The 23,993-nt window shown below is 45.2% G+C and overlaps 1 protein-coding gene across 7 annotated transcripts in view; it reads right to left on the bottom strand.

Annotated features, from left to right (window-relative positions):
* Positions 1-3,727: 3,727 nt before the first annotated feature.
* The window catches only part of GRIA3 (glutamate ionotropic receptor AMPA type subunit 3), a 266,792-nt gene continuing 246,526 nt past the window's right edge, over positions 3,728-23,993 (bottom strand). For 4 of the 7 annotated variants that reach the window (XM_019824236.2, XM_023249377.2, XM_023249378.2 and 1 more), the window contains 3 exons: positions 14,034-14,148; positions 11,143-11,390; positions 3,728-5,971 (listed from right to left, as the gene is read on the bottom strand). In XM_019824236.2, the coding sequence (XP_019679795.1) occupies positions 11,145-11,390; positions 14,034-14,148 (361 nt within the window). In that variant the 3' untranslated portion in view covers positions 3,728-5,971; positions 11,143-11,144. Of the gene's footprint in view, positions 5,972-11,142; positions 11,391-12,304; positions 14,149-23,993 lie in introns of those variants that run through there. The other 3 variants (XM_011279433.4, XR_002152751.3, XM_019824237.3) reach the window with 3 other exon arrangements.

Below are 23,993 nucleotides of genomic sequence, written 5' to 3'. Positions count from 1 at the left end.
TGAGGACTAGAGAGACATCATAATATAGGTGGAAATGGAAACTATGGGATAGCACCCAGGGAGAGTGTACAAAGTGAGAAGAGAGGAAGAAACATGGTGGAACTCAGGAGAACATTGACATTAAGATTTAGAAGAGGAGACCAGGAAGCAGGAGAGAAATTAGCAGTAGCAGGGTAGGAGGAAAACCAGGAGAGAGTGCTATCATGGAAGTCAAAGGAATAGACATTTTCAAGGTGGGACAGGCTAATAGCATCAAATTCTGGAAAGTGGCCAAGTAAGACAATGACTATCGAATGGGGTCCAGTAGGGGTTAGTGAGCTTTTTATGTAAAGAGCAAGTTAGTAAATATTTTAGGCTTTGTGGGCAATACTGTTGCATCCTTTCAATTCTGCCATTGTAGGCTGAGAGTGGACACAGACGAGATGTAAGTGAATGGGTGTGCCTGTTTTCCAATAAAACTTTATTAATGAAAACAGGTGGTGGGCCACATTTATCCTGTGGGCCAAAGTTTGTGATCACTTGCTATAAAGTATGCTGGGGCACCTGGGTGGCTCAGTCAGTTAAGCATCCGACTTCGGCTCAGGTCATCATCTCGCGGGTCGTGAGTTCGAGCCCCGCGTCGGGCTCCGTGCTGACGGCTCGGAGCCTGGGGCCTGCTTTGGATTCTGTGACTCCCTCTTTCTCTGCCCCTCCCCCACTCACGCTCTGTCTCTCTCAAAAAATAAATAAATGCTAAAAAATCAAATAGGAATACAGTTTACTGATGACCTTGTCAAAAACAGTTCTCGTAGAGCGGTGGGGTGGAAGCCATAGTCCAATGATGGGGAATACCAAGCTTTTCCAAAACTATATTGTAAGTGGGGGGGAAATGTAGACCTTACGAGCCACTACTAGGTTGGGAGAGGGTTTGCAGCCTTTCAAGAAAATTAGCACTCTCATGGGGGAAGATGGCAATGTTGTTTGGAAGTATTTGCAAAATTGTCTCCCCCATCAGCCTACATTCAAGCTTCCGGTGAGCTACTGCCAGGGCTTTGGCTTGTTCAGGCTTAATGCATATTTATTAGGAAAAATTTAAATCAGTCATTTTTGCTCCAGGATTGAAACTCAGTGAAACCACTGAAAGGCTAATTTTGTCAAATCTGCTGACACGGGGAGAGGATTATTTCTTAGGCTGACATTGCAGGTTCTTTTATACTTTTATAGTGAGGGCATCGTGAGTCAATACATAAGCAAATATCCGCTGCTCAGAGGGTGGGCAGACTGGCAGGAAAGTGGTCATTGTGAGGTTCTCGACAGCTAGCGGCCTGCAGGGCCCAGGTGTGACTCCTCAGTTGAGAAGGCTCACGGCTTTGGAGGCACAAAAGTTCCACCTGTTTATATTAGAAATCAGGCTCCACCCGGGTGTATTAGGAAGCACGGATCCAAGTGAAGAGGCAGACAGAAAGTCTTCACTTTAGGCTCCTTACAGTTCTTTGAGCAAAGCGCTGGGCATGAATGGATGTCGATTCATCCTCTACCTTTCCACCAAGACTGCAAGCCTCCTGAGGGCAGGAGCCAAGTTTGCTACCGTATCATCTGTGAAGTTACAAGGACAACACCTGTCAAAGAGCTTGGGCGTCTTGCCCGTCCAAATGAGTTTGTGAACCCTTGGTTTAGAGGATGCTAAGGAAGCGGCAGCAGGTTCGGGACAATGACAGACCTCGCATAAGACCTCCCTCCAACCTCTCCTGACAATAGTGCCCTCCCAGGGAGCCTTTCGAGAGAGCCCGGAAGCGTGCCACACGTCTTCACTGAATAGGAACGTCATGTCTCGGACTCCGAGTCTTAGGTGTACAGGAAGTCTCTTAGCGCCTCATTCTTTCACCTTTAGTTCTAGAGGCAAGTTCCATTGAATTCTGGCACCACTGGTCACTCTCTTCCAAGATCTTGCCTTTCTTCCAGTCCGAAATGATGGGGGTGGGGAGGGGGTAACTGTAAGTCCCTCCAGTGGCCCCGGATTCAAAAGAGATTTCCTGTCGGGTCACCAAGTGCTGTGTGTGCCCACAGCCGAATGCAGATATACTGCTGCTGGGTGTCATATCTGCCAAGTGATCTGCTGGTAAATTGCTTCCCCAAAAGCCCAGTCCAGGAGGGTAAGGGTAAGAGGGGAGGGGTCTTGCCCAGAGTAGCCGAATAGCTGGCTCTGGCTCCAGTGGAGAGTAACTTTTGGTGGTGTAACTGGTTCACGACCCTTATGGGACCGAGGATTGATAGATCTTCTGTTTCACCGAGTCTGCATTCTGAGGAATAATGCTTCTGCTTCTTGCTTCTAATTTGTTCTCCTCCTCCAGGCTCATGTCCCCAAGTCACAGTGAACCCTTTGTCCCCACCCAATGGCAGGAAGGTGATGGGCCGCGCTGTTCTTCCACAAGCCTACCAAGGTTTCCTTAAATGTCTTTGCCCTTCCTTTTGGAAGATTTTACCATACGGTGCACTCAGATGTGAGTCTTGACAGGCAAGGAGACCAGTGCAGGGACCAAAAGGCATTGTCCTTTTGTGCGCAGGGGGAGTGTGACATTTGAAACTCAAGACCCGTTTGCAGACCTGGTTGGTGGGCAAGGATGACCCTATGTGTAAGCAAGATATATAGCTGCCTACAGTCTGGCCTGAGAAAGACTATCTTTTTTGCTTGTCCCTGCCTCCACGGAGGAAAAAAACCCCAAACCCCTGCTAACCCAAACTGCACTCTATCGTCATCTGCCACAGTACCTGAGAGTGGCTATTCCTTTGGGGTAAGGGATTGAAGTTCCCGTTAAAATAGGAATCTGTTATTTCAGAAGATCCGGGGGCATCATTTGGTACCTGAATTGATTTTATCAGCCAGCTAGGGAACCATCACTCCAATCTAGTCACGGAATCTGCTCCCTAGAGAATCAGTTCTCTTCTGGTGGGACCGCCGTGGGCGACCTAATGGAAGAAAAGGAAAGCAGCTCAAGAGCTGTAAAGCGTGACGGTTCGTCAGCCAATCGGCATTTCTGACGACGGTGAAGATTGGAGTAATGTGCCGAAGCCTCCAGGCCAAATTAACCTCAGCGTGTTTCTATCAGCCTACACTTCAGACTCTTCTGGGCGATTTCCTTTCCCACTCTGAGTTTTCTTTGTCTCCAAGGCCTCGTGCTCTCTGTTCCACACTCCCCGACCCCAGATGGCTTCCTTCCTTCCTCTCTCTAGCATCTCAGCTGTACTTTTCTTTGTTGCTGGCCCAGCCGCAAATTATCCCTTCCTTTCCTATCATTATCTCCTGTTTTCTAGGGCGGCCATCATATAAAACTGGCCTATATTTAAACACTTGCTTTATGTATTGGGTAAAACTGTACTCCATGTTCAGAGTCTACAAATCAGACTTGATTAGCAGCCTTTTGTCTTTCCCTCAGAAACACTGTAGAATCAATATAGTCCTGCATTCATTATTTCTCTCTGAACTCTAGATCGGTGACGCTTGCTGGAATGAAGGTTTTTCCAACGGAATGTGTAGTTAGGATGAGGGCTCGGAGCGTGACTGTGGTCGCAGATGAGTTGGGTGAGGGGGGGAGGGGGAGGGGAGCGGCGTAATCTTTTATGAAAACCACCCGGCGAGGTAACTGTGATATCATTGGCAAAGCCTCCGGCGGGAAGTAAATTGATGAATAATAACTTCCTGGCACCTGTATCCACGTCCGTTTTAAACTGTCAAAGCACAGAAACAGGCTTCTTTCTTTACAATTTTATTTACAAAATGTATTAAAACTTTGTACAATACCTCACGGCAATGAGGCTCCGTAGTTTATGCCCACACATGCAATTTACGCTTTTACGGCCATTAGTTGGCTTGGCAATTTTTCTGTTCACTGAAGTACAGCTTTAACAACAAAAAGAAAAGAATTGGAAAAAAAAAAATCCTCAAGTGACTACCGCCAAACTCCCATAGCTTGAAGTTAGTAGCAGAAATTTGAAGCAATCAATGTTTGTTTTTTAAACATGCAAGTTTTTAAAAAATAACAAACCGATTTATCCGCCTCTTCATTCCCAGCAAAGTTTCCTCTGAAAAACTGATTTGAGTCCATAAACATACATTTCTCCTTATACAGTGCCTACGAAAACATTTGTGTGTAGGTCGGTTGATTTGTTTTATACAACTTCATATTTGCACAGCGTTAGCTTCCTGCTCTGGACATTATAGCATTCAGAAGTTGAAAATCACAGTTTCATGAAAACAAAACAAAAACGAAAACACAACAGCTTCCTTTTTTTTTTTTTTTGTTCAATACCATTTAAAATTTGACAGGTGAGTTACTCGCTTATGACACCATTTTTGGAAAGTTTATATTACACTTTTCTGGAAACGTTTCATCGGAACGAGACTTCCTCCTTCCTTTTCTGAAGACAAGAGCAAATGGGCAGCGAGTCAACTAGGCATCTAAAGGTCACACTTGGGAAATGAATTCAAGCTCCTAGTTTTTACAGTCTGGAAACTTCCCAATGCACGTCACTGATGAGAGCAAACTACTGAACTACAGAAAGCATACGTCATTATATAGGAGGTAATTAGTGAGCGGAGACTATTTCCTCTGACTGTTCTGATGATGCCAACGGCAGGTACGCAGTTAGTTACTTCATAGCCCGTGGAGCAGTGGCGCGATCTTCTGAGAAAGTCAGTGGAGAGACTGCTCCGAGCAAGGACCTGGGAGTGATGCTGAGGCCCTCGGTTTAGCAGTAGGTTTGGGAATGCATTTTAGTCTTTGCAAACTAGAAAAGGACACATGCAGTCTGACGGAGAGCCACGGGCAGTCACAGGCAACAGCTGGGAAGACAGACCTAGCAAGAGTAAAGTCAGACCGACAACCGTGGTCTGAACCCACTGGCCCGCCTTGCAACGCGGTCCTGTCTCCGAGGTGTACACTTGAAAGGCATACTTAGCAGAGAAAAGCGGAGCTTAAACACAGTGTTGTTTCTGAGAAAGATATTCTAAACACATTTGGGAGTGTAGGCAGCATTTCCCTCACCTCAATGCTAAAGACTCAGCTGTATTGACTTAAAACGCACACCAAAGCAAGAAAAACAGATCTGTGAGCTGCAATTCCAGGCTTCTTGGAAAGCCCCGGGATCCATTGTAGGAAAGCACCGAGAGGTACGCCTGATCGTGCCTCGCCCCTTGCTACACACACAAGTCCATTTCGAAAGCTCTGGGAATCCCTTCACCGAGTGGGAAGTTATCAAAGCATTCGCACAAAACCATTTCAAGAACACAGAGAAGTCACGGTTGAGTCCCTTTTCCAAAAGTGTTTGAATTTTCTTAAGTGTTGCATTTACATTCTAAAGATATACACATTTCAGCAACGTTGAAAGGAAATAGGGTGCACAGAACATCACTACCAACAGGAAATACCAAAAACATCTGGTCAGCAGATCCTAGAAGAAATGCCAGTCTGTCTTCCCAAACACAGGGAGTCAGAGATTTTTTTTTTTTTTAATCAGGAGGAATTAATTATTTTAGCTGAGATGGGCCTATTGGCTGAATTGGAATTTTAAATTTGTGTGCGTGCGTGCGTGTGTGCGTGCGTGTGTGTGTGTGTGTGTGTGTATTAAAGAACATGGTGTTTGTATACTGAGCAGTGGTATCAAAGAATGGCTTTTGTTGAATTGACTTTTTGTAATACGATTTTTTTCCGCATACTGGAATCTTGCATGTCCATGTTTTTTGTTGGTTTTATTTTAATTTTTTTCAAGCAAAGCAAAACGATTTCAGTGATGGTTTGCATTGTCGCGAGTCTCAGAGTGTTCCATAAGGCACTGAAGGGAAAAACAATCCGTTTTTCCTATTGAAAGGTCATTGCACCATCAACAATATTCGTGTCATGCCCGACACCAGGGAGAGTGAAGTCTGGCTCAGGATCCTTGAAGCGGCCACGTTTTCGGTGATTCCTCTCATCACATGCCTCCAACGGGGCGGGATCTGCAAAGACAAGGGGAAACTTACATTTGAACGGGCTTTCTTGTAGGGATGGCAAAGTCTATTATGGCTCAGTCTATCTTGGACAAGAACCGTGAATGTTTTCTCAGATGGGCATCTCTGGGGCCGCACCCAGATTGACTGGCTTTAGGCAACAAGTCTGCTTAAATTCTTTGACCTGATGCAAATGCTTTGCAATAGGTTAAATTACGTTCCTTCTCCACCGGGCATTGCACTAAGGAATATACAGACGTTACATGAAGTCTAACTTAGGGCACTGATCACTTAGGATGCAGGTATACTAGAAAGCCTTAGGAGCACTTATATGTAGACATTCAGGACAACTAACCCGCGGAGTGTATTCTGATTGCGGACCCTATGACAGAGGACTGTTTACCTAAGACAGAGGATAAACAATGTTCTGTGGCTTGCTTGACTGGAATCCATTTGACTGTGAGAAGGAAATGTGCCGTTCATTGCCGGAAAGGTGACAGCTTGGCTCTCTCAATACCTACAACCTTAGTCATTCAAATCTGAAACTAGCACACGGACTTCAAAGAGACAGCACATTCCAGAAAGGGGCCAGAACAGTGATACCCATGAAGGGGCTTGGCTGGCATCCGTGGGGTCTTTGCCCAGATATTACGGACCTGATTGGGATGCTGGTGCTGCCTTCCTGTAGGAGGCATTCACTAGTGCAGGGGATTCATTTGCCCCTGACTCTGAAGACTTAAGGGCGCTTTTCTGCCTTCACTTTTCTGCCTCTTCTCCATCCTTTCCCTGTACACGAAGGGAACCCTTCTTTTTGTCTTGAGCTAACAATGAGCTTTGCCCAAGGGAATGACATAGTCACATTCCACCGCTGGCCCTGGAAGGCAAGTATCTGTAAGAAGAATGTCAAAGACGCACCTGAAGGCCAAAAGCCCCCAAAGAGGGCAGAATGAGAGTAACATGGAAGTAGGTAAACCTCTTCCTTGGAATCTCTAGAGTCCAGAGTCATATTTGTCTCAGAAGCTTGGAGAAATTTTTGTATCTAGAGCGGAAAGATCGGAGTCCCCATCCTCCCTCTCCATTGGCCATGGCATGTCATTTCATAGCTGCATAACTTTGGGACAGCCCCTACATCTGTCACTGCCTCTGTTTCCTGCTTTTAAATGGGGACCGATGAAGTATCATCGTGAAGAGTCCTCTGGGAACAAAGAACATCGCCACCTCAGTTATCCAGAACGTGGTTTCCACGTAACCTTGAGATGAACTCTTCAAGTGGGAACCTTTCCCCAGCAAATGGTCTGGGGAACCATAGCCCCAGCCTATGCGTAGGCTGCAGAAGGAAAATTGATCCTTTTGAAAATGGGTTGTATGAACAAAGTTAACATATTCTGGGAAGGCTAAGCAGAAGCATCGTAGAGGAAAAATGGAAATCTTTTTCTTTAACTTCAGGCAGCTTGAGGTCTCGAAAGTGAGAGGCATTTCAAAAACATTGTTGAAGAAACCAAAGAAGCTAGAAGTAGTTCTTGACAGCAATGAGGAAATTGGGAAGAATCTCTTGAGACAGCAGAGTCAACCCTGGGGTGCGGTGAGTCAGTCACCTGCCAAGGCACGCTTTGGGGGCCACGCTTCCGGGAGTTGGTCAGTAACCCAGAGAGGCAACAGGCAGTCGGGAGGCTGTGTGCTCCCTCCTGGGCGCTGGCTCTGAGGCTGAGGCACGCCTTCCCACAAGTCCAATAATCCTGACTATTCTCACCCATACAGAAGGAGAGATGACTCTGCTTTCAAAGGACGTGTTTGGTTTTTTTTTTAAGTTTATTTATTTTTGAGAGAGAGTGAGAGCACAGGTGTGCGAGTGGGGGAGGGGCAGAGGGAGAGGGAGCCAGAGCGCAGAGCCTGACGAGGGGCTCGAACGCCAGAACCGTGAGTGCACGACCTGAGCTGAAATCAAGAGTCGGACGCTTACCTGACTGAGCCACCCAGGCACCCCAAGGATGTTTTTTATTAACCACGTTTCAGCTCAATCATATTTTTGCAGGTGATTTGCCCTGGGGTCATGTTTCCTCAAGAGTTACTGGCACCCCTAACTCCTAAGGCTGGCTCTGATAATTGGCAATAAAAGTCAAATCTCAGGGTGCCTCTTGATCTCTGTGCCCCTGCATGGACCTTGACAGATCTAGGCCAACTCAGAGAACTTCCTGGGAATTAAAAGATGAATGGATAAAGGGCTCGCCCTTCACTTAACCAACATTCCCCTACCATTACGTTACCAAACTGGCTGAGGACAGCAGAGAGGTTTCTGTTTCCTGCTCAGCTTGCTTTGTGCCTCTTGGACTGACACATGGAAGGATTCTTCTGGCATCCCGTGAGGCTTCTCCTTCTTGTCTGGGGACTTCACATAGGCTCAGAGGACAGACTTGTTTGTAGAGGCTTTTCTCAGCTTTTCTTTTCATCCTAGGGATAGTTGCCAAGGTACTAGCTAACTGGGCCGTAACCACACTGGCACTGATGTCTATTAAAATGTGAGTTTTGTGTCATGTGGCCTGAATTTTGCTTCAGAAAATGGATCAGCAACCAAGGTGACTAAAGAAAAGAGAGCACGTCAGAAGTTGTGGCAACTTCACTTCAGGGCATTCACTTCAGGACTGCAACATTCTGCCCACAGGTTTGCTGACCCCAAGTTTCTTTCTTTCCCTTTCTCTCTCTCTCTCTCTCTCTCTCTCTGTCTTTTCTTTCCCCTCTGTCCTTCCCTCTCTCTTTCCTTTCTTTCCTTAAATTACATGCCCTGAGACAGTTTTCTCTAGAATCTTACTGCTCCCTGGACCAGTGGCACCAACGATGCCCGGGAGATTGTGAGAAGTGTAGCCTCTCAGGCAGCATCCCAGACCTGCTGAATCAGAATCTGCATTTTTTTAAAGTTTACGTATTGAGAGCAAGCACCAGCAGGGGAGGGGCGGAGAGAAGGAGGGACAGAGTCGCAAGCAGGCTCCGCACCGTCGGCGCAGATGCCGGATGCGGGGCTCCAACTCACGAACTGCAAGATTATGACCTGAGCCGAGATCAAGCGTTGGACGTTTAACTGGCTGAGCCACCCAGGTGCCCCAGAATCCGCAGTTTTATAAGTTCTCCAGGTGACTCACAAGGCACACTGACATTTAAGAGGCACTCTTCTGGGGCTTGAATGAGAGGTTGAGGCTATTGTGGTCCAGCAGAACATGGATTCTCAGATGGAATGGCTGCTAATAGAGAGGGTCTGGAGGCTGTGTGACCCTGAGTCCTGATACTGTCTCAGAAAGAGTCTTTGTGGGGAAGGTAGGAGAGATTGACTCTACTACCTCGTGTCGAATGCATAAGAAGTGAGGTGTGTGCCTTTTTTGTAAAAAACTGGGACACAGACTTTGGATCTGCCTTCGGTTTGATGGGATCCCACTGGAATTTCAAGGTTCCTGGAAACCACCAGGCCGCCGGTGGTTAGAGGCAGAATGGATTTGCGAAGAGACTACTGTAGGAGGAAGAGCGTCTGGGCCCTAGTTCCAGAACTGCCACGAAAGGGAAAACACTTTGCGACCCCTGACCTCAAACGAGGCAATAGATGTGAAAAACTTGAAAACCTGTTATGAGGATTTCAGATGTATTCTTTTTTTTTTTTTTGGATGCCAGTATCTCAGAATTTGGGATAATTAAGGTAAGCTGAAATCACCCAGCACTACCCTACGGAAGAGCAGATCATGTGCCCCAAATTGTAATGGACCAATAGAAGCTACTCAAGAGTAAAATATTTTAAGCACCCTGAACATTAAACACTTGCACGCAAACAACACTAATTACAGACGAACCTGTGTACTGTACAATCAGCGATGTGCTGGGAACACTCAGGGGGTTAGCTCGGTGTACTGGGTATGTTGTGGCACAGGCTTGCAGTCTATAGCAGGAAAGGACAACCAGCAACTTCCTCAAACAAGATAATACTTTCCGCGGTGAAGACACAGGATTTGTTTGGATGAAATATTATTTAAAAATTGGCTGAATTTAGCTCCACGGTGTGAAATACAACGGGACCAAAAACACAAATACTGCATTTGTAGAAATTCAAGCGCATTCAGGAAATTCATGGTGTCGTTGAGTTGTGGGGTAACAAATCTCCCACCTGAAATAAGTAAGGGCTACGAAGTTGCTAATTGTTCTCTTTCCTTGCAGAGAGGCATGTTGGTGACGACAGATGCACTTGAAGATAACAGCAAGACTGTATTCTTTTTAACACGTCCAGAGTGGACAGATAGATGATCATTCTACTGCAAGCTTGCCTTTGCACGTGTCTGAGTTATTGGTTAGAGGAAGGCTGGGGAGTTGGCTGTAGCTCCCAGACAAGGTGGCACCAGTCAGGTTTATCTAAGTATGGATTTGGAGCAGCCAGCAGCGGGGAGCCTCAACTGTTCTTTGGGAGACACTTACCTGAATATCGCTTCCAAGAAACGGACAACAAAGGAACTCAAAGATTCGAGAAATGGTCTCAGGCTTACACTTAAGAGAACCGCCGTGCCCCATGGAAGCACTGCCTTTCTGAAGGGGGCAACGCCCTGCCTCCATTCCTCGTTTTACCATCAGTTCCAGAACGGCTGCTCTCTGTAGAACTGCGCTGTCCAAAACGGCAGCCACATGTGACTACCGAACCCTCAATAGGTGGCTAGGACACGTTGAGATGTGCCATGAGGATAGAACACACCCCAGATTTCCAAGACTTAGGGTGAAGAAAATAATGTAAAATATTTCATTCGTTTTACATATCGATAACATGTTGGAACGATATCTTGGGTATATTGGGTTAAACACAATGTCTCATTAAGTTAATTTCACTTGTGTTGCTTTAAAGAAGTGTAGCTACTAGAGCGCTTCAGATTACACCTGTGGTTCACATGGGCAGCTCACAAATATTTCCACGGAACAGCGCAGCTCTAGAGAATTTCTCTTCCTTTTGGGTTGCAGGCCACAGTATAATTACGACGGTGCTATTAGAAAAGCGCTACTGCCCGACGAGAAAGCACAACCATTGTTTTCAAAGAAACAAATGGTTGCAAAGACTGGACAATACTTGAAACAATAAACCGAAGTAAAAAACACAAAGAAAGAAAAAAGAGATTCACATACAGTCATGTAAGGCTGATTAGTTTACTAGACCTTGACCGTACCCCTAGATCTTAACACTCTCTGTTCCATACACGTTGTAGCCTTCTCTGTATGTAGCGTAATTTTGAGTGTTGGTGGCAGGAGCAGGCTTAAAGTTTTGGGTGTTCTTTGTGAGTTTCATGCGTTTGGACTCTGCCCGTGATTTGTAACAGAATTCTATCAAAGCCACCATCATGGCCAGCCCCAGACCTCCGACAAGTATATAGAAAACGCCTGCCACATTGCTCAGGCTCAGAGCGCTGGTCTTGTCCTAAGAGAAATGAACAACGTGATTAGTTCTTGGGGGCAACAAAAGCAATGGGACATTATAACACATGACAACAATATAGGATAGTTCTCGGTTGTAAAACAACTAAACATTGATGTAAGTGTTATGGCTCGACTCTGGCAACCGGCTGCTGTTTCACAGTGGCCCGCAAGATGGTAGATTGTGCTTCTGTTGACAGTTGTGATCCTCGCCTAGATGTTCTTTTATTTGGACTCCTTAATTCCTTCGGTGCCTCCGAACGGTGTCAGCAACTAAATAAAACAGCACTTGGCCATGGGAGCAAAAGTGTAAACACAAGCACAATGTGTTCCTCTGCCAGCCTCAAGGTGCCATTTGCCAGAGTTGAGCCGTGGCATAATCTCTATAAATGTTAACACTCTTCTCATTTGGGGACTTGAAGCACTCTTTCCCCTCTCTGGCCCGCAACACCCCTTTCTCCCTTGTTCTCCCTGTGACAAACTTGTCAACGGCTTGTCTTTAAGCTACCAGGTGAGAATATTAGAGGTGCCGGACACTCTTATCTGGGGAGTGACTTCACAAGGGTTTGTTTAAAAGGGATTATTAGCTCTCCCCTTTCCCCTGGTGGCTGAGGAATTGCTCCCTTCGGGGACTGGTTGCTAAGTTCTCATCCTCAGGGCGGCAAGTCTTTGTGCTGCTGGAACGAGGGCACAGCATAAAGAACTGGCTCCCTTCCGTCTTCCTGAGAGTTTAGGGAAACTGTCAGGAGGACCCACTGGGTCCTGAATTGGCTCCACACACCAATCAGAAAGCTTCTCCAGGAGGCTGATGATGAAAATAAATAAGTAAGTAAATAAATAAATAAATCCAGCTCGTTTTTAGCTTTACTCCAGGGAATGTAGTGAGTAATTAAAAAAATACTACACTTGTCTGTTTTCTATTTAAAATGGGGGGGGGGGGGCGGAAATTGAGGAAGCCGGTCAGTGACATTCAGGTCAAACTGTGCAAATCTGACTAAGCTATCTGCCTGTATGAAAGAGCAAAAACTGAACTGCTGAACAATGGAAAGAAAAAAGTTGGTGTCTTGAGCCCTACCTTGAGGTAGGACACACCAAGGGCCAGGAGCCTTTCTTTGAAAAAAATAAATAAATAAAATAGCATTTTGTAGTCTTTTTAGAGGGAATGTAACCATTTTGCTGCTGAATGCAATCGAATGGAATGCCCACATTGTTAAGTGGGTGAATTGAGTATCTTACTCAAATGACAACGCGGTGAGCAGATTGATGGCTGTAAGCTGGCGCTCAGCACTCCTGTGGCTCATCTAGTCCTGGTACCACTTAAAGGATTAAATGGAGAGATGACGTGGCCATGTCCTGATGCTATTTTTATGACAGCCAGTCCCATACTTGTTTACCTCCATAAAAAGGCCAATGGGAATCGAAGTGCACGGCTGGGGAGGGCCGGGGTATGCGTGCCTCATGTCCACAATAAACTTGCAGATAGTCACTCTTCCAGCATAAAAGACAGGTAACTGGAGAAGTGGTAAGAGTTTCTGTCACTGATGAGACAGTGGATCATCTCCGGAAGGAGGCTGGTGAGGCTATCTGCCAGGAGGTTCCACAGTCCATCTGGAGATGGACCAGTGCTGGTAACCCTCCCTCTGCCAGGAGATTGTTCTATGCATGCGGTATTTGACGGGGGAGACGTGGCCTTTGACAGAACCCATGCTGTGCTGTAGCAACAAGGAAGAGTTTTGCGTTCTTTGCATTTAAGCTTCACAGAATTTCCCGTTGTGGGCTGTGGAAAACCAGTAGCAAAATGGTTCACGGCACAGGGAAAATGAGTGGCACTTCATGAAATGAATTAACTGATACCACAATATTAGTTCAAAAAAAGGCGAGGCAAAAAACTGAAACTAAAAAGAACTTTCTTAGGGGAGCAAAGGGGGGCAGGAAGGAGGCGGGGAAGAGTGTTTCATGCTTCTCAATGTGATGTTATCCTGACAATGTATACCCTTAAGGAGCATGCGACTCAATTTCAAAAGTATTACGTACAGAGATTCAAATGACACCTTTGGAAGAGAGGAGTGTGACAGACTTAATTATATTTGAGATCCAAATAGAGGCTGAACTCAATACGATAGCAGCTGGGAGGAGACTAAGCATTCTGCTTACAGAGACCAGTCTTGGTTATTTATTTCTTTGACTGTTTTCAGATGGGATCGACATAATATATTAACAACCAAAGGAATTTACAACTATAAAGTCTCTGACACGGTAACAGGTAAAGAAAAAGTACTGTCACAAATGGATCTTTTTTTGGGGGGGGAGGGGTTGTTGTGGTTGTTAGATTTTTCTCTTTGAGCTTTCGAAATGTGAAATACAGTAAAACCCCTTTATAACACAGCTCGGTATTTTATAGCTTTGGAAGTGCGTTGGGCCGGATTGCGTGGCCATGTCAACAATTGCTCCTTCCGGGTCAAGGGTTGATGTCACCTGGCAGGCCTAGAGGCTGCTGTGGGCCTGGTCCCTTTAGCGCCGGTGTTATAAAGGGGTCCCACTGTGTCAGGGAGTGTGTGTTGGGAAGGAAAGCCGTTTGGGGGTGGAAAATAAACAGTGGTTCAAAACGTGATTGCTAATCAGTACAAAAAGACCTTCAGCGACTGACCTTACTCCCGGAGTCCTTGGCTCCACACTCCCCCTTATCGTACCACCATTTGTTTTTCAGCTTGTCTAAGATGCCTTGTTCACTGAGTTTCAATACTGCAAGGTTTACAGGCGTTCTTCACGTGGGAAATAACATAAATAACATTATATTATGTTATTTTATGTTATTCAAGCTTCAAACTACTTTAAAACTATAGAAAGCGATAAAGCAGGGGGCCCTGGCCACAGAGTAATTTTAGACACTGCAGGCAACCTGAGCATTACCTTATAAAAAGTTAACACTACAGCAACGCTATGTTTACCAGGGCCTGCCCATATCGCTTTGAGTAATCGGCACACACTGTTAAATAATGAGGATACGAAAAAACAAAGGCACTCCTCGGATAGGCTGTGTGTGGTGAGGGGGGGGTCTCCCCTCAGGTGACAATCGTCGGCGGCAGCTTGCGGTAGCTTTGTGACGGAGGTGGGTTAGGTTTGATCTAACCGGGTGTCTTGTTGTACTTCCAGACAGAAAGCGAGTTCTATGGAGGAGTGGGGAAGGGGATGGGGCTGGAAGGGGAAGCGTTTCCATATGCGGAACCAAAGGGATGACTCTGAATAGAATAGGATATGGATTCTACGTGAGTAACATGCCTTCTGACCAGTTGTCGTTTAGTACACACAGCTGTCGCCCAGATGCACATGATCTCAGAAAGAACCGTACTGTACACGTGTCGTCACTCCACCCTCATGCACGGACCGGTCTTAGGAGTGATAGTATAACGTGGAGCTCTGAGTTTTGGATGGGGGCGCTTTCAACAACAAGAGAACTGGCCCGTGGCTTCTTTTTGTTACTGACTGGCTGTCTCTCTGATATGGCCGAAGGTTTGCAGTCAGCTCAGATGACCGGAGGGTGAAGCAGGTTGTTTAAAAGCAGATTATTAATATGGCCCGGTCTAAAATGGCCAACTGTGGGTAGTATCGTAGAGGAACACTTTAGGTAAGCTGTTCTAGTAAGAGAAGACTGCTTCAACTGAGAGGCTGCTGCATCCCCAGGAGGCCAGCCATGGTTCCCTAGCCCTCCACCTCTTAAAGTGCAAGGCCTGCAGTCAGAGCCACTGAGCAAACGCAGGAAACCCTACTGGTCCCCAGGTTAAGATTTCTTCCCTTCGCAATTTCTTCAGCTGCAAAATAGGAATAATGACCTTTACCTTGTCATCTTTCTAGAGCTAATGAATTTTAAATCAAGCATCTCTCACAACTTCAGATAACAAATGCATTATATAGAGAGGGTGGCATAATTGTGTTACGAGGCAATAAACTACCGTGTGTTCAGATTCACATGAGCAATACTGCCAATACCAGAGCGTGTTATTCTGAATGCCACCAACTTACGAGAAGGAAAGCAGACACGTTTCTGTTACTATGGACATACCATAGAGTTTCTTAGCTTATCTGGGATAAGTTGGACCCACCAACATATCCACTCACGGGTAAGACTTTCTATAGTCCCAGAGATCTGGCCTCTATCAGACTCTGACAGACCCCAAGCCTGTTTCCTTTCTTTCCCCCTTGGCTGTTGAGAGCAGAGAGACCATCTCATCCTGAGACATTCTGAGAAATGTATCATCATTTAAAACAATATGCAATTGCAGAGTACTTGAGATTTGAAAAACCGTAAACCTTGAGTGTCAGAGAGATGACCCTTTCTCGGTTGGTGCTGGGCCTGGCAGCCAGGACATCTGCATTTTGTATCTCATCGGCAAATTGAGGTCCTTTTTATACTTTAAACAAGTTCCTTCAATCATTGCCCAGAACCTTAGCCTTCTCAAATGCCAACCAGATTTGCTTGGGATGCAAAGCAACAAAAGATATTCAAATAAAACTTTGAGCCTCTTTAAAATATTCTTGGCAGTGAAAGTCAAGTCTTAGACTTTTAATCTTATTTATTTATTTGTTTATTTATTATTTATTTGTTTATTTTTAAAAATGTTTAGTTTTTAAGGAATCTCTACACCCAATGTGGGGCTTGAACTTATATCCCTGAGATCAAGAGTTGCACGGTCCACCAACTAAGCCAGCCAGGTGCCCCAAGTCTAAGCTTTAAAAAAAAAATTTTTTTTAAATGTTTATTTATTTTTGAGAGAGACAGAGACAGAATGTGAGTGGGTTAGGGGCAGAGAGAGAGGGAGACACAGAAGCAGAAGCAGGCTCCAGGCTCTGGGCTGTCAGCACAGAGCCCAACGCGGGGCTCGAACTCACGAGCTGTGAGAGCATGACCTGAGCCAAAATTGGACGCTCAACCGACTGAGCCACCCAGGCGCCCCAAGTCTAAGACTTAAAGGACGGACAGGCCATTTGTGGCCCTGAGATCAGTGTTGGAACCGCCTTCTCCCCTGCTTCCCGCTGTCTGGCCCCCTTTGGTTTCTCCTTTCCCCTTATAGGTTTTGTGTTATCACCACCTCTCCCCCAGTGCTCACTGGCACACAGGCTCAGATGGCAGGGGGATGCTTCCCAATAGCACCTGGGTGCCCGATTCCATCAGGACCACAGGAAAAATCACAAAGCATGTTCTTTCCCCTTTCTGTGCTTCTCCTTGTCTTCCTGCAAAGGGCGCAGTGTCCTCATCCTGCTCTCTAAGTCCTTACCAGTCCCTGTCCTCCCTCAAAGTACTGTGTTCTTCAAATGACTTCACCCCATTTCTTCAGTACAGTGGCTCTCACTAGATCTCAGGAACAGAGCAGACTGGTCTAAGGCACTCACACTATGGTCCAAATAGCGATCTCTCTCTAGAGATCCTGGGTTTTAAAGAAGCTTGTCAACCATCAAGGGAACGAGGTTGATAATAGTGTTTGTTACATGTTAGCTCAGAGTAATAGTTCTCAATGTGTGGTCCAAAAACCCCTGGAGAAATCCCTGAAACCTTTTCATCAGAGGGTCTGCCTGGTCAAAACTGTTTTTATAATAACACTAAGACATCCCTCACCCTTCTCGCTCTTATTGTCTCATGAGGTACAGTGGAGTTTCCTGGAGGCTTCATGACATGTGATATTGCAACGAAAAAGCAATTGAATGAATTGCTTGAATTGAATTGAAGAGAATCCGATTCTCTTATAGGAAGCCAGATATTAAAGAGATTTGGAAATCATGGGACTCCTTACTAATTTTGTTTTGGAAAAGTATAGTTTTCATAAAAAGCATGTTATTTATGTTAACATATATTGGGTTTTTTATTTTTAAAATAAATTAATGAGTACATTCTTTTAAAATTCCATTTTAATTTCAGATACGGTAAATATTAGTAGGACACACATCAACAAAATCTTTTTGGAGTTCCCTATACTTTTTAAGTGTGTAAAGGGGTCCTGGAACAAAAGAAAGTTTGAGGAGCACTGGTTTTGGAGGATGGAAGGCTTTTCCCGTGCCGGGGCCTGTTCTGGGTTGCCACCGTCCGCTCTTACCAAAACCCAGGCTCAGTAGGCCAGCAATTTGGGGTCCTACTTCTGACAAATGGCCTGTCCCTGGTGTGGGCCATCCGGTGGCTTCCACAGAATGGCAGCTAACCGCTCTCCGTCGCTACCGCCTCCGCGGTCACAGTGGAGGTGAAGTTAGTGCAATGGTTCTCAATCAGGGGTCATTTTGTCCTCCAGGGGGATGTTTGGCAAAGTCTAGAGTCATTTTTCATTGTCACAGCTGGGTGAGGGGACCCTGCGGGCATCTAGTGGGCAGAGGCCAGGGATGCTGCTCAACGCCCCACTTGGCACAGGACAGCGGCCACAACTAAGCCCCGAGTGTCAACTGTGCCGAGTTTGTCCCAGAGCAGCCAGACCTCATCCAATGCCCAGGGACTTTAGAGAAATCTGACAAATGATATACTTTTAGAAGTTTAGTCTTTGGGGAAAAAGAAAATCGCAGGGCTTATGAAATCTGCAGCAAACCAATGGGCGTGTGGGAACTTCTAAATAAAAATGAAGGAGAAAAACAAACATTCCAAGCAGCAGCGCAGCCAAGGAGCATGAAAACGGTCATCAGAAATCACAGATAATACCACTGAACAAGGTGAGGATAGCTGCCAAGAAAAGAAAATACTTTAAAGGCCCAAATCTCCAAGAACTGTTGGTTGCTGCAGGGGGGAATAAATTTCCGAGATGGCAGAGCAAAACTGCCGTTTTCTCTCTTACTGTACTTTACTGGATGTACTGCCCAGATCAATCCAAATCAAATGAACACACACCAACACACACACACACACACACACACACACACACACACATACAATTTGGTATTTTAAAGAAAGAGGAATTAGGTGGGCATTTGGTCATTTTAAACATCACTTTCCCCATGAAACCATTTCTCCCCACCTCAATATTTTCTTCCCTCCTTCATCTTCTTCCTGGCCCTATAATTTATACCCATGTCTTGTAACTCCCACTAGACCATGTGCTTTCCAAGTGCAGGGACCATGGCTTAGGTATTTGCATCCCTGCTTAGAATCATTCTCTCAACAAATACTTGTTTTGAGTAGATAACTCTCTTTTAGTGCTTTGTTTTCAGCCTGGTGTTTTACAAAATTATCATAATTATTGTTGTTCGAGCTTAACGATTACTCTAAGAAGGTAGATTTATGGTCTCTACTTTGTAAGTGAAGAAATTGAAGCACAGATAGGTTAAGCAATCTACTTAAACTTGCGCAGCAAATTATGGGGCAGGCCAGAGGGCAAATTACTATATATTCAACTCTGCACTGTGCATTCTCCAATGGAACACACAAAAGGGTAGCAGTGCTCCTTAGATTTGTTCTTTGCGCTTGGATGTTCATAATGAAGTTTGTCTTTGGGGACCACCGTACTCCAAGTAGCTCTCAACCTAGCAAGGGCGTATCTTGCAGCGGGCCGTTCAGCGTGCTGCGGCTATATGTCTCCAGGGGAATGTTTCACAGCAATTACTGCAGGCCCTTAACTAGTACCTAAGAGAATTATAAGTCAGAAATATTTATTGTACTCACCTCAATAGAGAACAGAAAGAATTTAAAAAGTAGGTCAGATTCCTATCATGGAAATTACTCAGGAATTCTCCCCTCTGAAGGGTTGGCTACGAACCTTCTGCTGAGTACAGCCCTCCCAAGACAAAGGCAAGGGTTAGGAGGCTCAGGGAGCGAACAGGAGAGCTTGGTGATGTAATTTCAGGGGGTGTGGGAATATCCCACTGTCCCAAACTATTTTCCTCACGGGTACCTGAAATTCCACCATGAGAATCACACCCCTCTACGTGTGGACATCATTCCTCGTTAAAATGCAAAGCTTCTTGGGAAATGGGAAATGAACCGGAGTAACTACTTACAAACTCCAACCCTTTGTTCCATTTTGTTTAAACAATGTTCAGAGAGTGTAAAGCTCCCTCAAGGAGAGAACGGCGTGTGCCGCGCCCGAGTCATAGAAATGTATATGGATTGTGGATCGGATGGAGAGGGTAAGAGCAAATGTGAGTTAGAGAGTCATTTAAAAGGATGTGAGGGCAGTTCTGAGCTGTGGTGGGACAGTGGATCCTGAGTATGGGGGACAGGCATGGAGTGGCATCTCTCTTTCGCTCTCTTTTAATAGAGGTAGTCCTATAATTCGTAGCGCCGTGAAAAGGTGTTCTACTTTTGAAACAACAACATCAACATCAACAACCCTAACTGGCTGATACAAATTTTTGCTTATCTCTGCCATCCACACTGGGCAGTACCTCAGCTACAAAGGACTGTGCTCACTAATCCAAAGCATCCAGCCCCAGGTGGCGGTTGTCCAGGTTCCCAGCTCATTCCTGGGCTGTGCCAACCAGTTCAGTGTTCTCTCAGTGATGGCCAGCATTGCATCTGGAGACTATTTTAGGACAAGAAGACCATTTTCTTTTCTGTGAAGGTAGGAACTATTTGTTTAAAAAAAAGTAACTAAAATTTTTGCTCTATTTCCAAAGAAGTGTCCAACTTATTTATTTTTCAATTTCAAGTTCAGGAAATGCCCCAAATAGGCAGTTTGGAGTCATGAACAAAGAGAGAAATGTGCGGAGTGATGGGAGGGTGTGGAGTCTCGCCAGAGGGGGAAAGAAGAAAAAATGGCCTAGTGAGTTAATGATCAAGCTGATTCCTCCAAATGACAATCCTGAAAGGGTTGGTATAAAAATCTGTACTGTAGATATATGTCTCTGAGCCTGAAAAATATAGGAACCTGGGGTGCAGTACAGTTTGTTTACCCTAGAGACTGTGGGATATATCCTGCTCTCAGTGGCTTCACTTCTCGTCTCTGAGCGGGGACACCTAAAGAGCAAATGTCTGCTTAATTAATGACGCCAGAAGATCTTCAATGGCGCCCTTAGGAGGGAGAGGGATAGATATATGGGTAAATATGTAGGTTACAGAGAAAGACAAGGAGCTCACAGAGAAGTAAAAGAAATAGATGAGTAAGGGTGGTGCATTTGCATAATTAAGAACCTGCTCTAACAAACACAGTGTCCGGATGATGAAAATGGAAGCTTATCACAACCTAAGCTGGAAGCCCTCCCCTCGCCTTATGCCTCATCTAAACCTCACTCCAGGTTACTGACACTTGCTTCTAGGTACCTAGTGGTTTTTGGGGGGTGACTTTTTAGAACTGTCTGCAGCCTGGTGGAGGGAGGATATCCATCATCTCTTTCACTGGCTTTTCTGCTGGAGATCTTTCAGCTTTTCATGGTGACAACTCACCTTTCCCAATCGCTCACTTCCTTCCCTAGATTTTTTCCCTTTTCCTAGCATCACTCGGGAAATCACAGGCATGTGCACACAGGCAGCCGTAGACAGCTCTGCCCAGGTAGGTCTTGATTTATTAAGTTGAAGCCACCTGATGACCAAGCAGGAGAGGATTCCTTGCTAGATGGAAGGATTTGCTCTGAGGTCCTTCATATTGTTTTCTGTTGGTTATCTTGGGATATGTGACCTCTCCGTACGGTAGCTGTTGGAGGTCACTGCAGCTCAAAATATGCCCTAGACTATACCAGAATCTGGAGTCTTAAAAAAAAAGTCTCTATCTGATTCTTTTCACAGGGCTTTCTGGATGTAGGATTCTAGGAGAATGAGGGTTTATTTCATTCCCTTGGATCAGCGTGAGCTTTCTCCACAACCCGGGAGCACATACCTACAACTGCTGGCATTACTGGGCTCTGGCCACCCAAGCAACCCTCAGTCCCAGGGGCAGCCCTGATGATTGGCAGTCATGCAGAGCTTAGTTGCTAGAAGCTCCCTCTGAGTGAGAATTTATATCTGTGTAGTTCACAAATGTAGCTCAAACCGATTTAACTCCTTGCTAATGAGATCATAATTTAATATAAGTGCAAAGAGCAAATTCAATAATGCATGCATATAACATCGGGAGTTGAAAGCTGTGAGTCATTTTACTAAGGGCCTAACAATGCTAGTGACTGAAACCTATTGATGAGCATCTGGGCTACAGAAGTTACTTGTGGATACGTGAGTGAAGCCAGTGCATTTCCAGATGATAATCTCTCAAATTCAACGGGATCGACCCCTTGATTCTACAAGTTGCGAATTTCACTGATGATTTCTGCCAAACCCGGCCTTTGTCCAACCTCTCCATGTGGAACAGGAATCCAAAACCATGGTTGCTCGTGGACTATCTCACACACCCCAATTTGTCTGGGAAGACTCACTCAATTCATCCCTGATGGAGAGAAGGGGCTCAGGGAAGTTGTTAAGCATCTGGAGACAACAGTTTTGGTTAAAACGTGGCCACAGATATTTCCCCAAGTCATAACGGACATGATGCACTGGAAAACTCTGTTTTGAGATCCATTAAAAACTCAAACTACCAAATTTGGTTGGGTTTTATTATGTATAAATGTGTTTCCTTTGGTCCATCCCAGTGGCACCGAGAAAGAAAAACATAGACTGAGAAGACAGAAACTGATCTCACATTAGATCGGAAACCCACATGATATGTGTTTCTGAAGATGTCGAGGTCATGCCCCCGACTCTAGGCAAAACGTTCACTGAGAGTTGAATATGATGGGTGCCAGCATCTTCCTTCTTCCCCGGCCCCCCGGCCCCCCATAGGCCTCTCTTGACCGTGAGCCATAGAAAGATAATCAGTCTTAGCTTACACTCCATTAGATCACAACAAATGGGGTCTGGATATCAGATCTGAAACCTGACTACTTGCTGCCATGCCAGGGCACATACCACCCTCTCCTAGCACGCATTCCAGCATCCACTTATCTGCACTTGCCAGCAGTGATGTTACTAGACAGGACGCACCAGCAGAGTCCGTCTTTTCCCTCTCATTCTCTCCCTCTCTTTCTTTTCAATGTAAAGTATGCTATAGCCTTAGTTTTATATTTTGAGAAATATTTGCTTCAAGGCCAGATGAAATGAAGCTTTAAGGTGAATTTAGCGCTTGGAACACACTTTTGCCACCTGTGACCAATGGGGATTTGCCTCATGTGCCAAGGGCCAAATGCTATACCGCTCTCTAGAAAGTCAAAAGAGAATGGATTTCAATTGTTCTCCATAAATTTTACCCCCCACCCCCATTCCACCAACTTCCCACCCACAGTGCATGTATTTCAATCATTTCAAATCTTTCATGTTTCTTTTCCATGGCTGTCTTGCCTTTCGGAGAGTGTGGTTCTATAACCTTCTCTCCAAATGAAAGGAAACCAAACGATTTGGTCTTAGTGGGGCAGAAAGGGTATAGACACACACCGTTTCACTCTGCCACGGCAGCGGTGTCTTTCCTCTTGGCAATTGTACAATAGCATTCTTACCTTCGGGCCTTTCACTCCTGCTGCTCTTTCTGTAGCTCTGGTGTTGAACATTTGGTCATTATTTGTCAATAAGAAACACATTCAAGTTATCAGGATAACACCAAAGGCAACTAATCATGTCTTAATCATAGAAATCATGTTAAGGCCACGCAGTCAATTAAAAAAAAATCATGAGAATGGATTAATTAATTTTTTTTTCTGGATTACATTTTTTTTTTTTCCGGTGGTAGAATTTATTCTTTAACACCATCTGGCAAAATCAATGGTTTTGGCAGTCACTGGACTGGTTCAGTTCTTAAGGCAAAAAGGTCCCTTGCTTGAAGCAGCCACTTGAGAGAAAGTGAGGGTTTGCTCTTGGGAAGAAGACCTGAGTAAGTTCAAGGAGCAAATTTAGTCACTACCAGGAAAGAAAACTGTCAGGTTCTTCATACTTCCAGGAGGCAGCACCAGCACAGAGACATGCAAACCAACGAAGAGCATAACATACTCACCCTACTCCTTGATCCCAAACCAGCCTCGGTGATTCACAGGAACTTCTTCTAAGACCCAGGAAGTGCCATCGATCTGTAATGATTCTTGCCTACACACATAACAGTGTCAATAAAGAGTCATTGGGATCCGTCTTAACCCTGGGCATCCAAAATGTCTACCTTTAGGGATGGCTCCTGCCAATAAAAGGTCCATCTTGTTGCAGGTAAAAGGCAGATGTAGATTCACATCCGTTACCCAAGGCCCAAGAATGTCAAAGAATTCTGGGTGTGGAAGAGAAGCGGTTAAGAGACGGCGGCATAGGAGAGGAGGATTGTAGACATACATGGAAGAAGAAATACACACAAAACGGAGGATCTCATTTATACATATGGGAAACATAGCACCACCTCATTCATCTAAGTACCACCAACTTTTTACTATCTTTGGATACGAGACTTGCTAAGCAAATGCCTGAGGTTTAAAAAAATGTCTGCTAGCGATTAGAAGGAAGGATGACTTTGAATTTCTTAAGAGAACAAACTCTTTCCAGGTACTATAAAAGCACCCACGTGAAAAGAAACACAACTCATTTTCACTGCAAGCCACTTTTTGAGTTTCTGAAAGCAAGTTCCCTAAGCGCTTCCTTCCCTAGGGTCACATTGGTTAGTTTATTCTAGTCTCTGTATAGTTTTGAATATAACCCCGCTGCATT

This window comes from Felis catus, chromosome X (genome assembly GCF_018350175.1).
Source record: "Felis catus isolate Fca126 chromosome X, F.catus_Fca126_mat1.0, whole genome shotgun sequence".
Classification (NCBI taxonomy): Eukaryota; Metazoa; Chordata; class Mammalia; order Carnivora; family Felidae; genus Felis; species Felis catus.
This window is presented reverse-complemented; position numbering and strand designations above follow the sequence as displayed.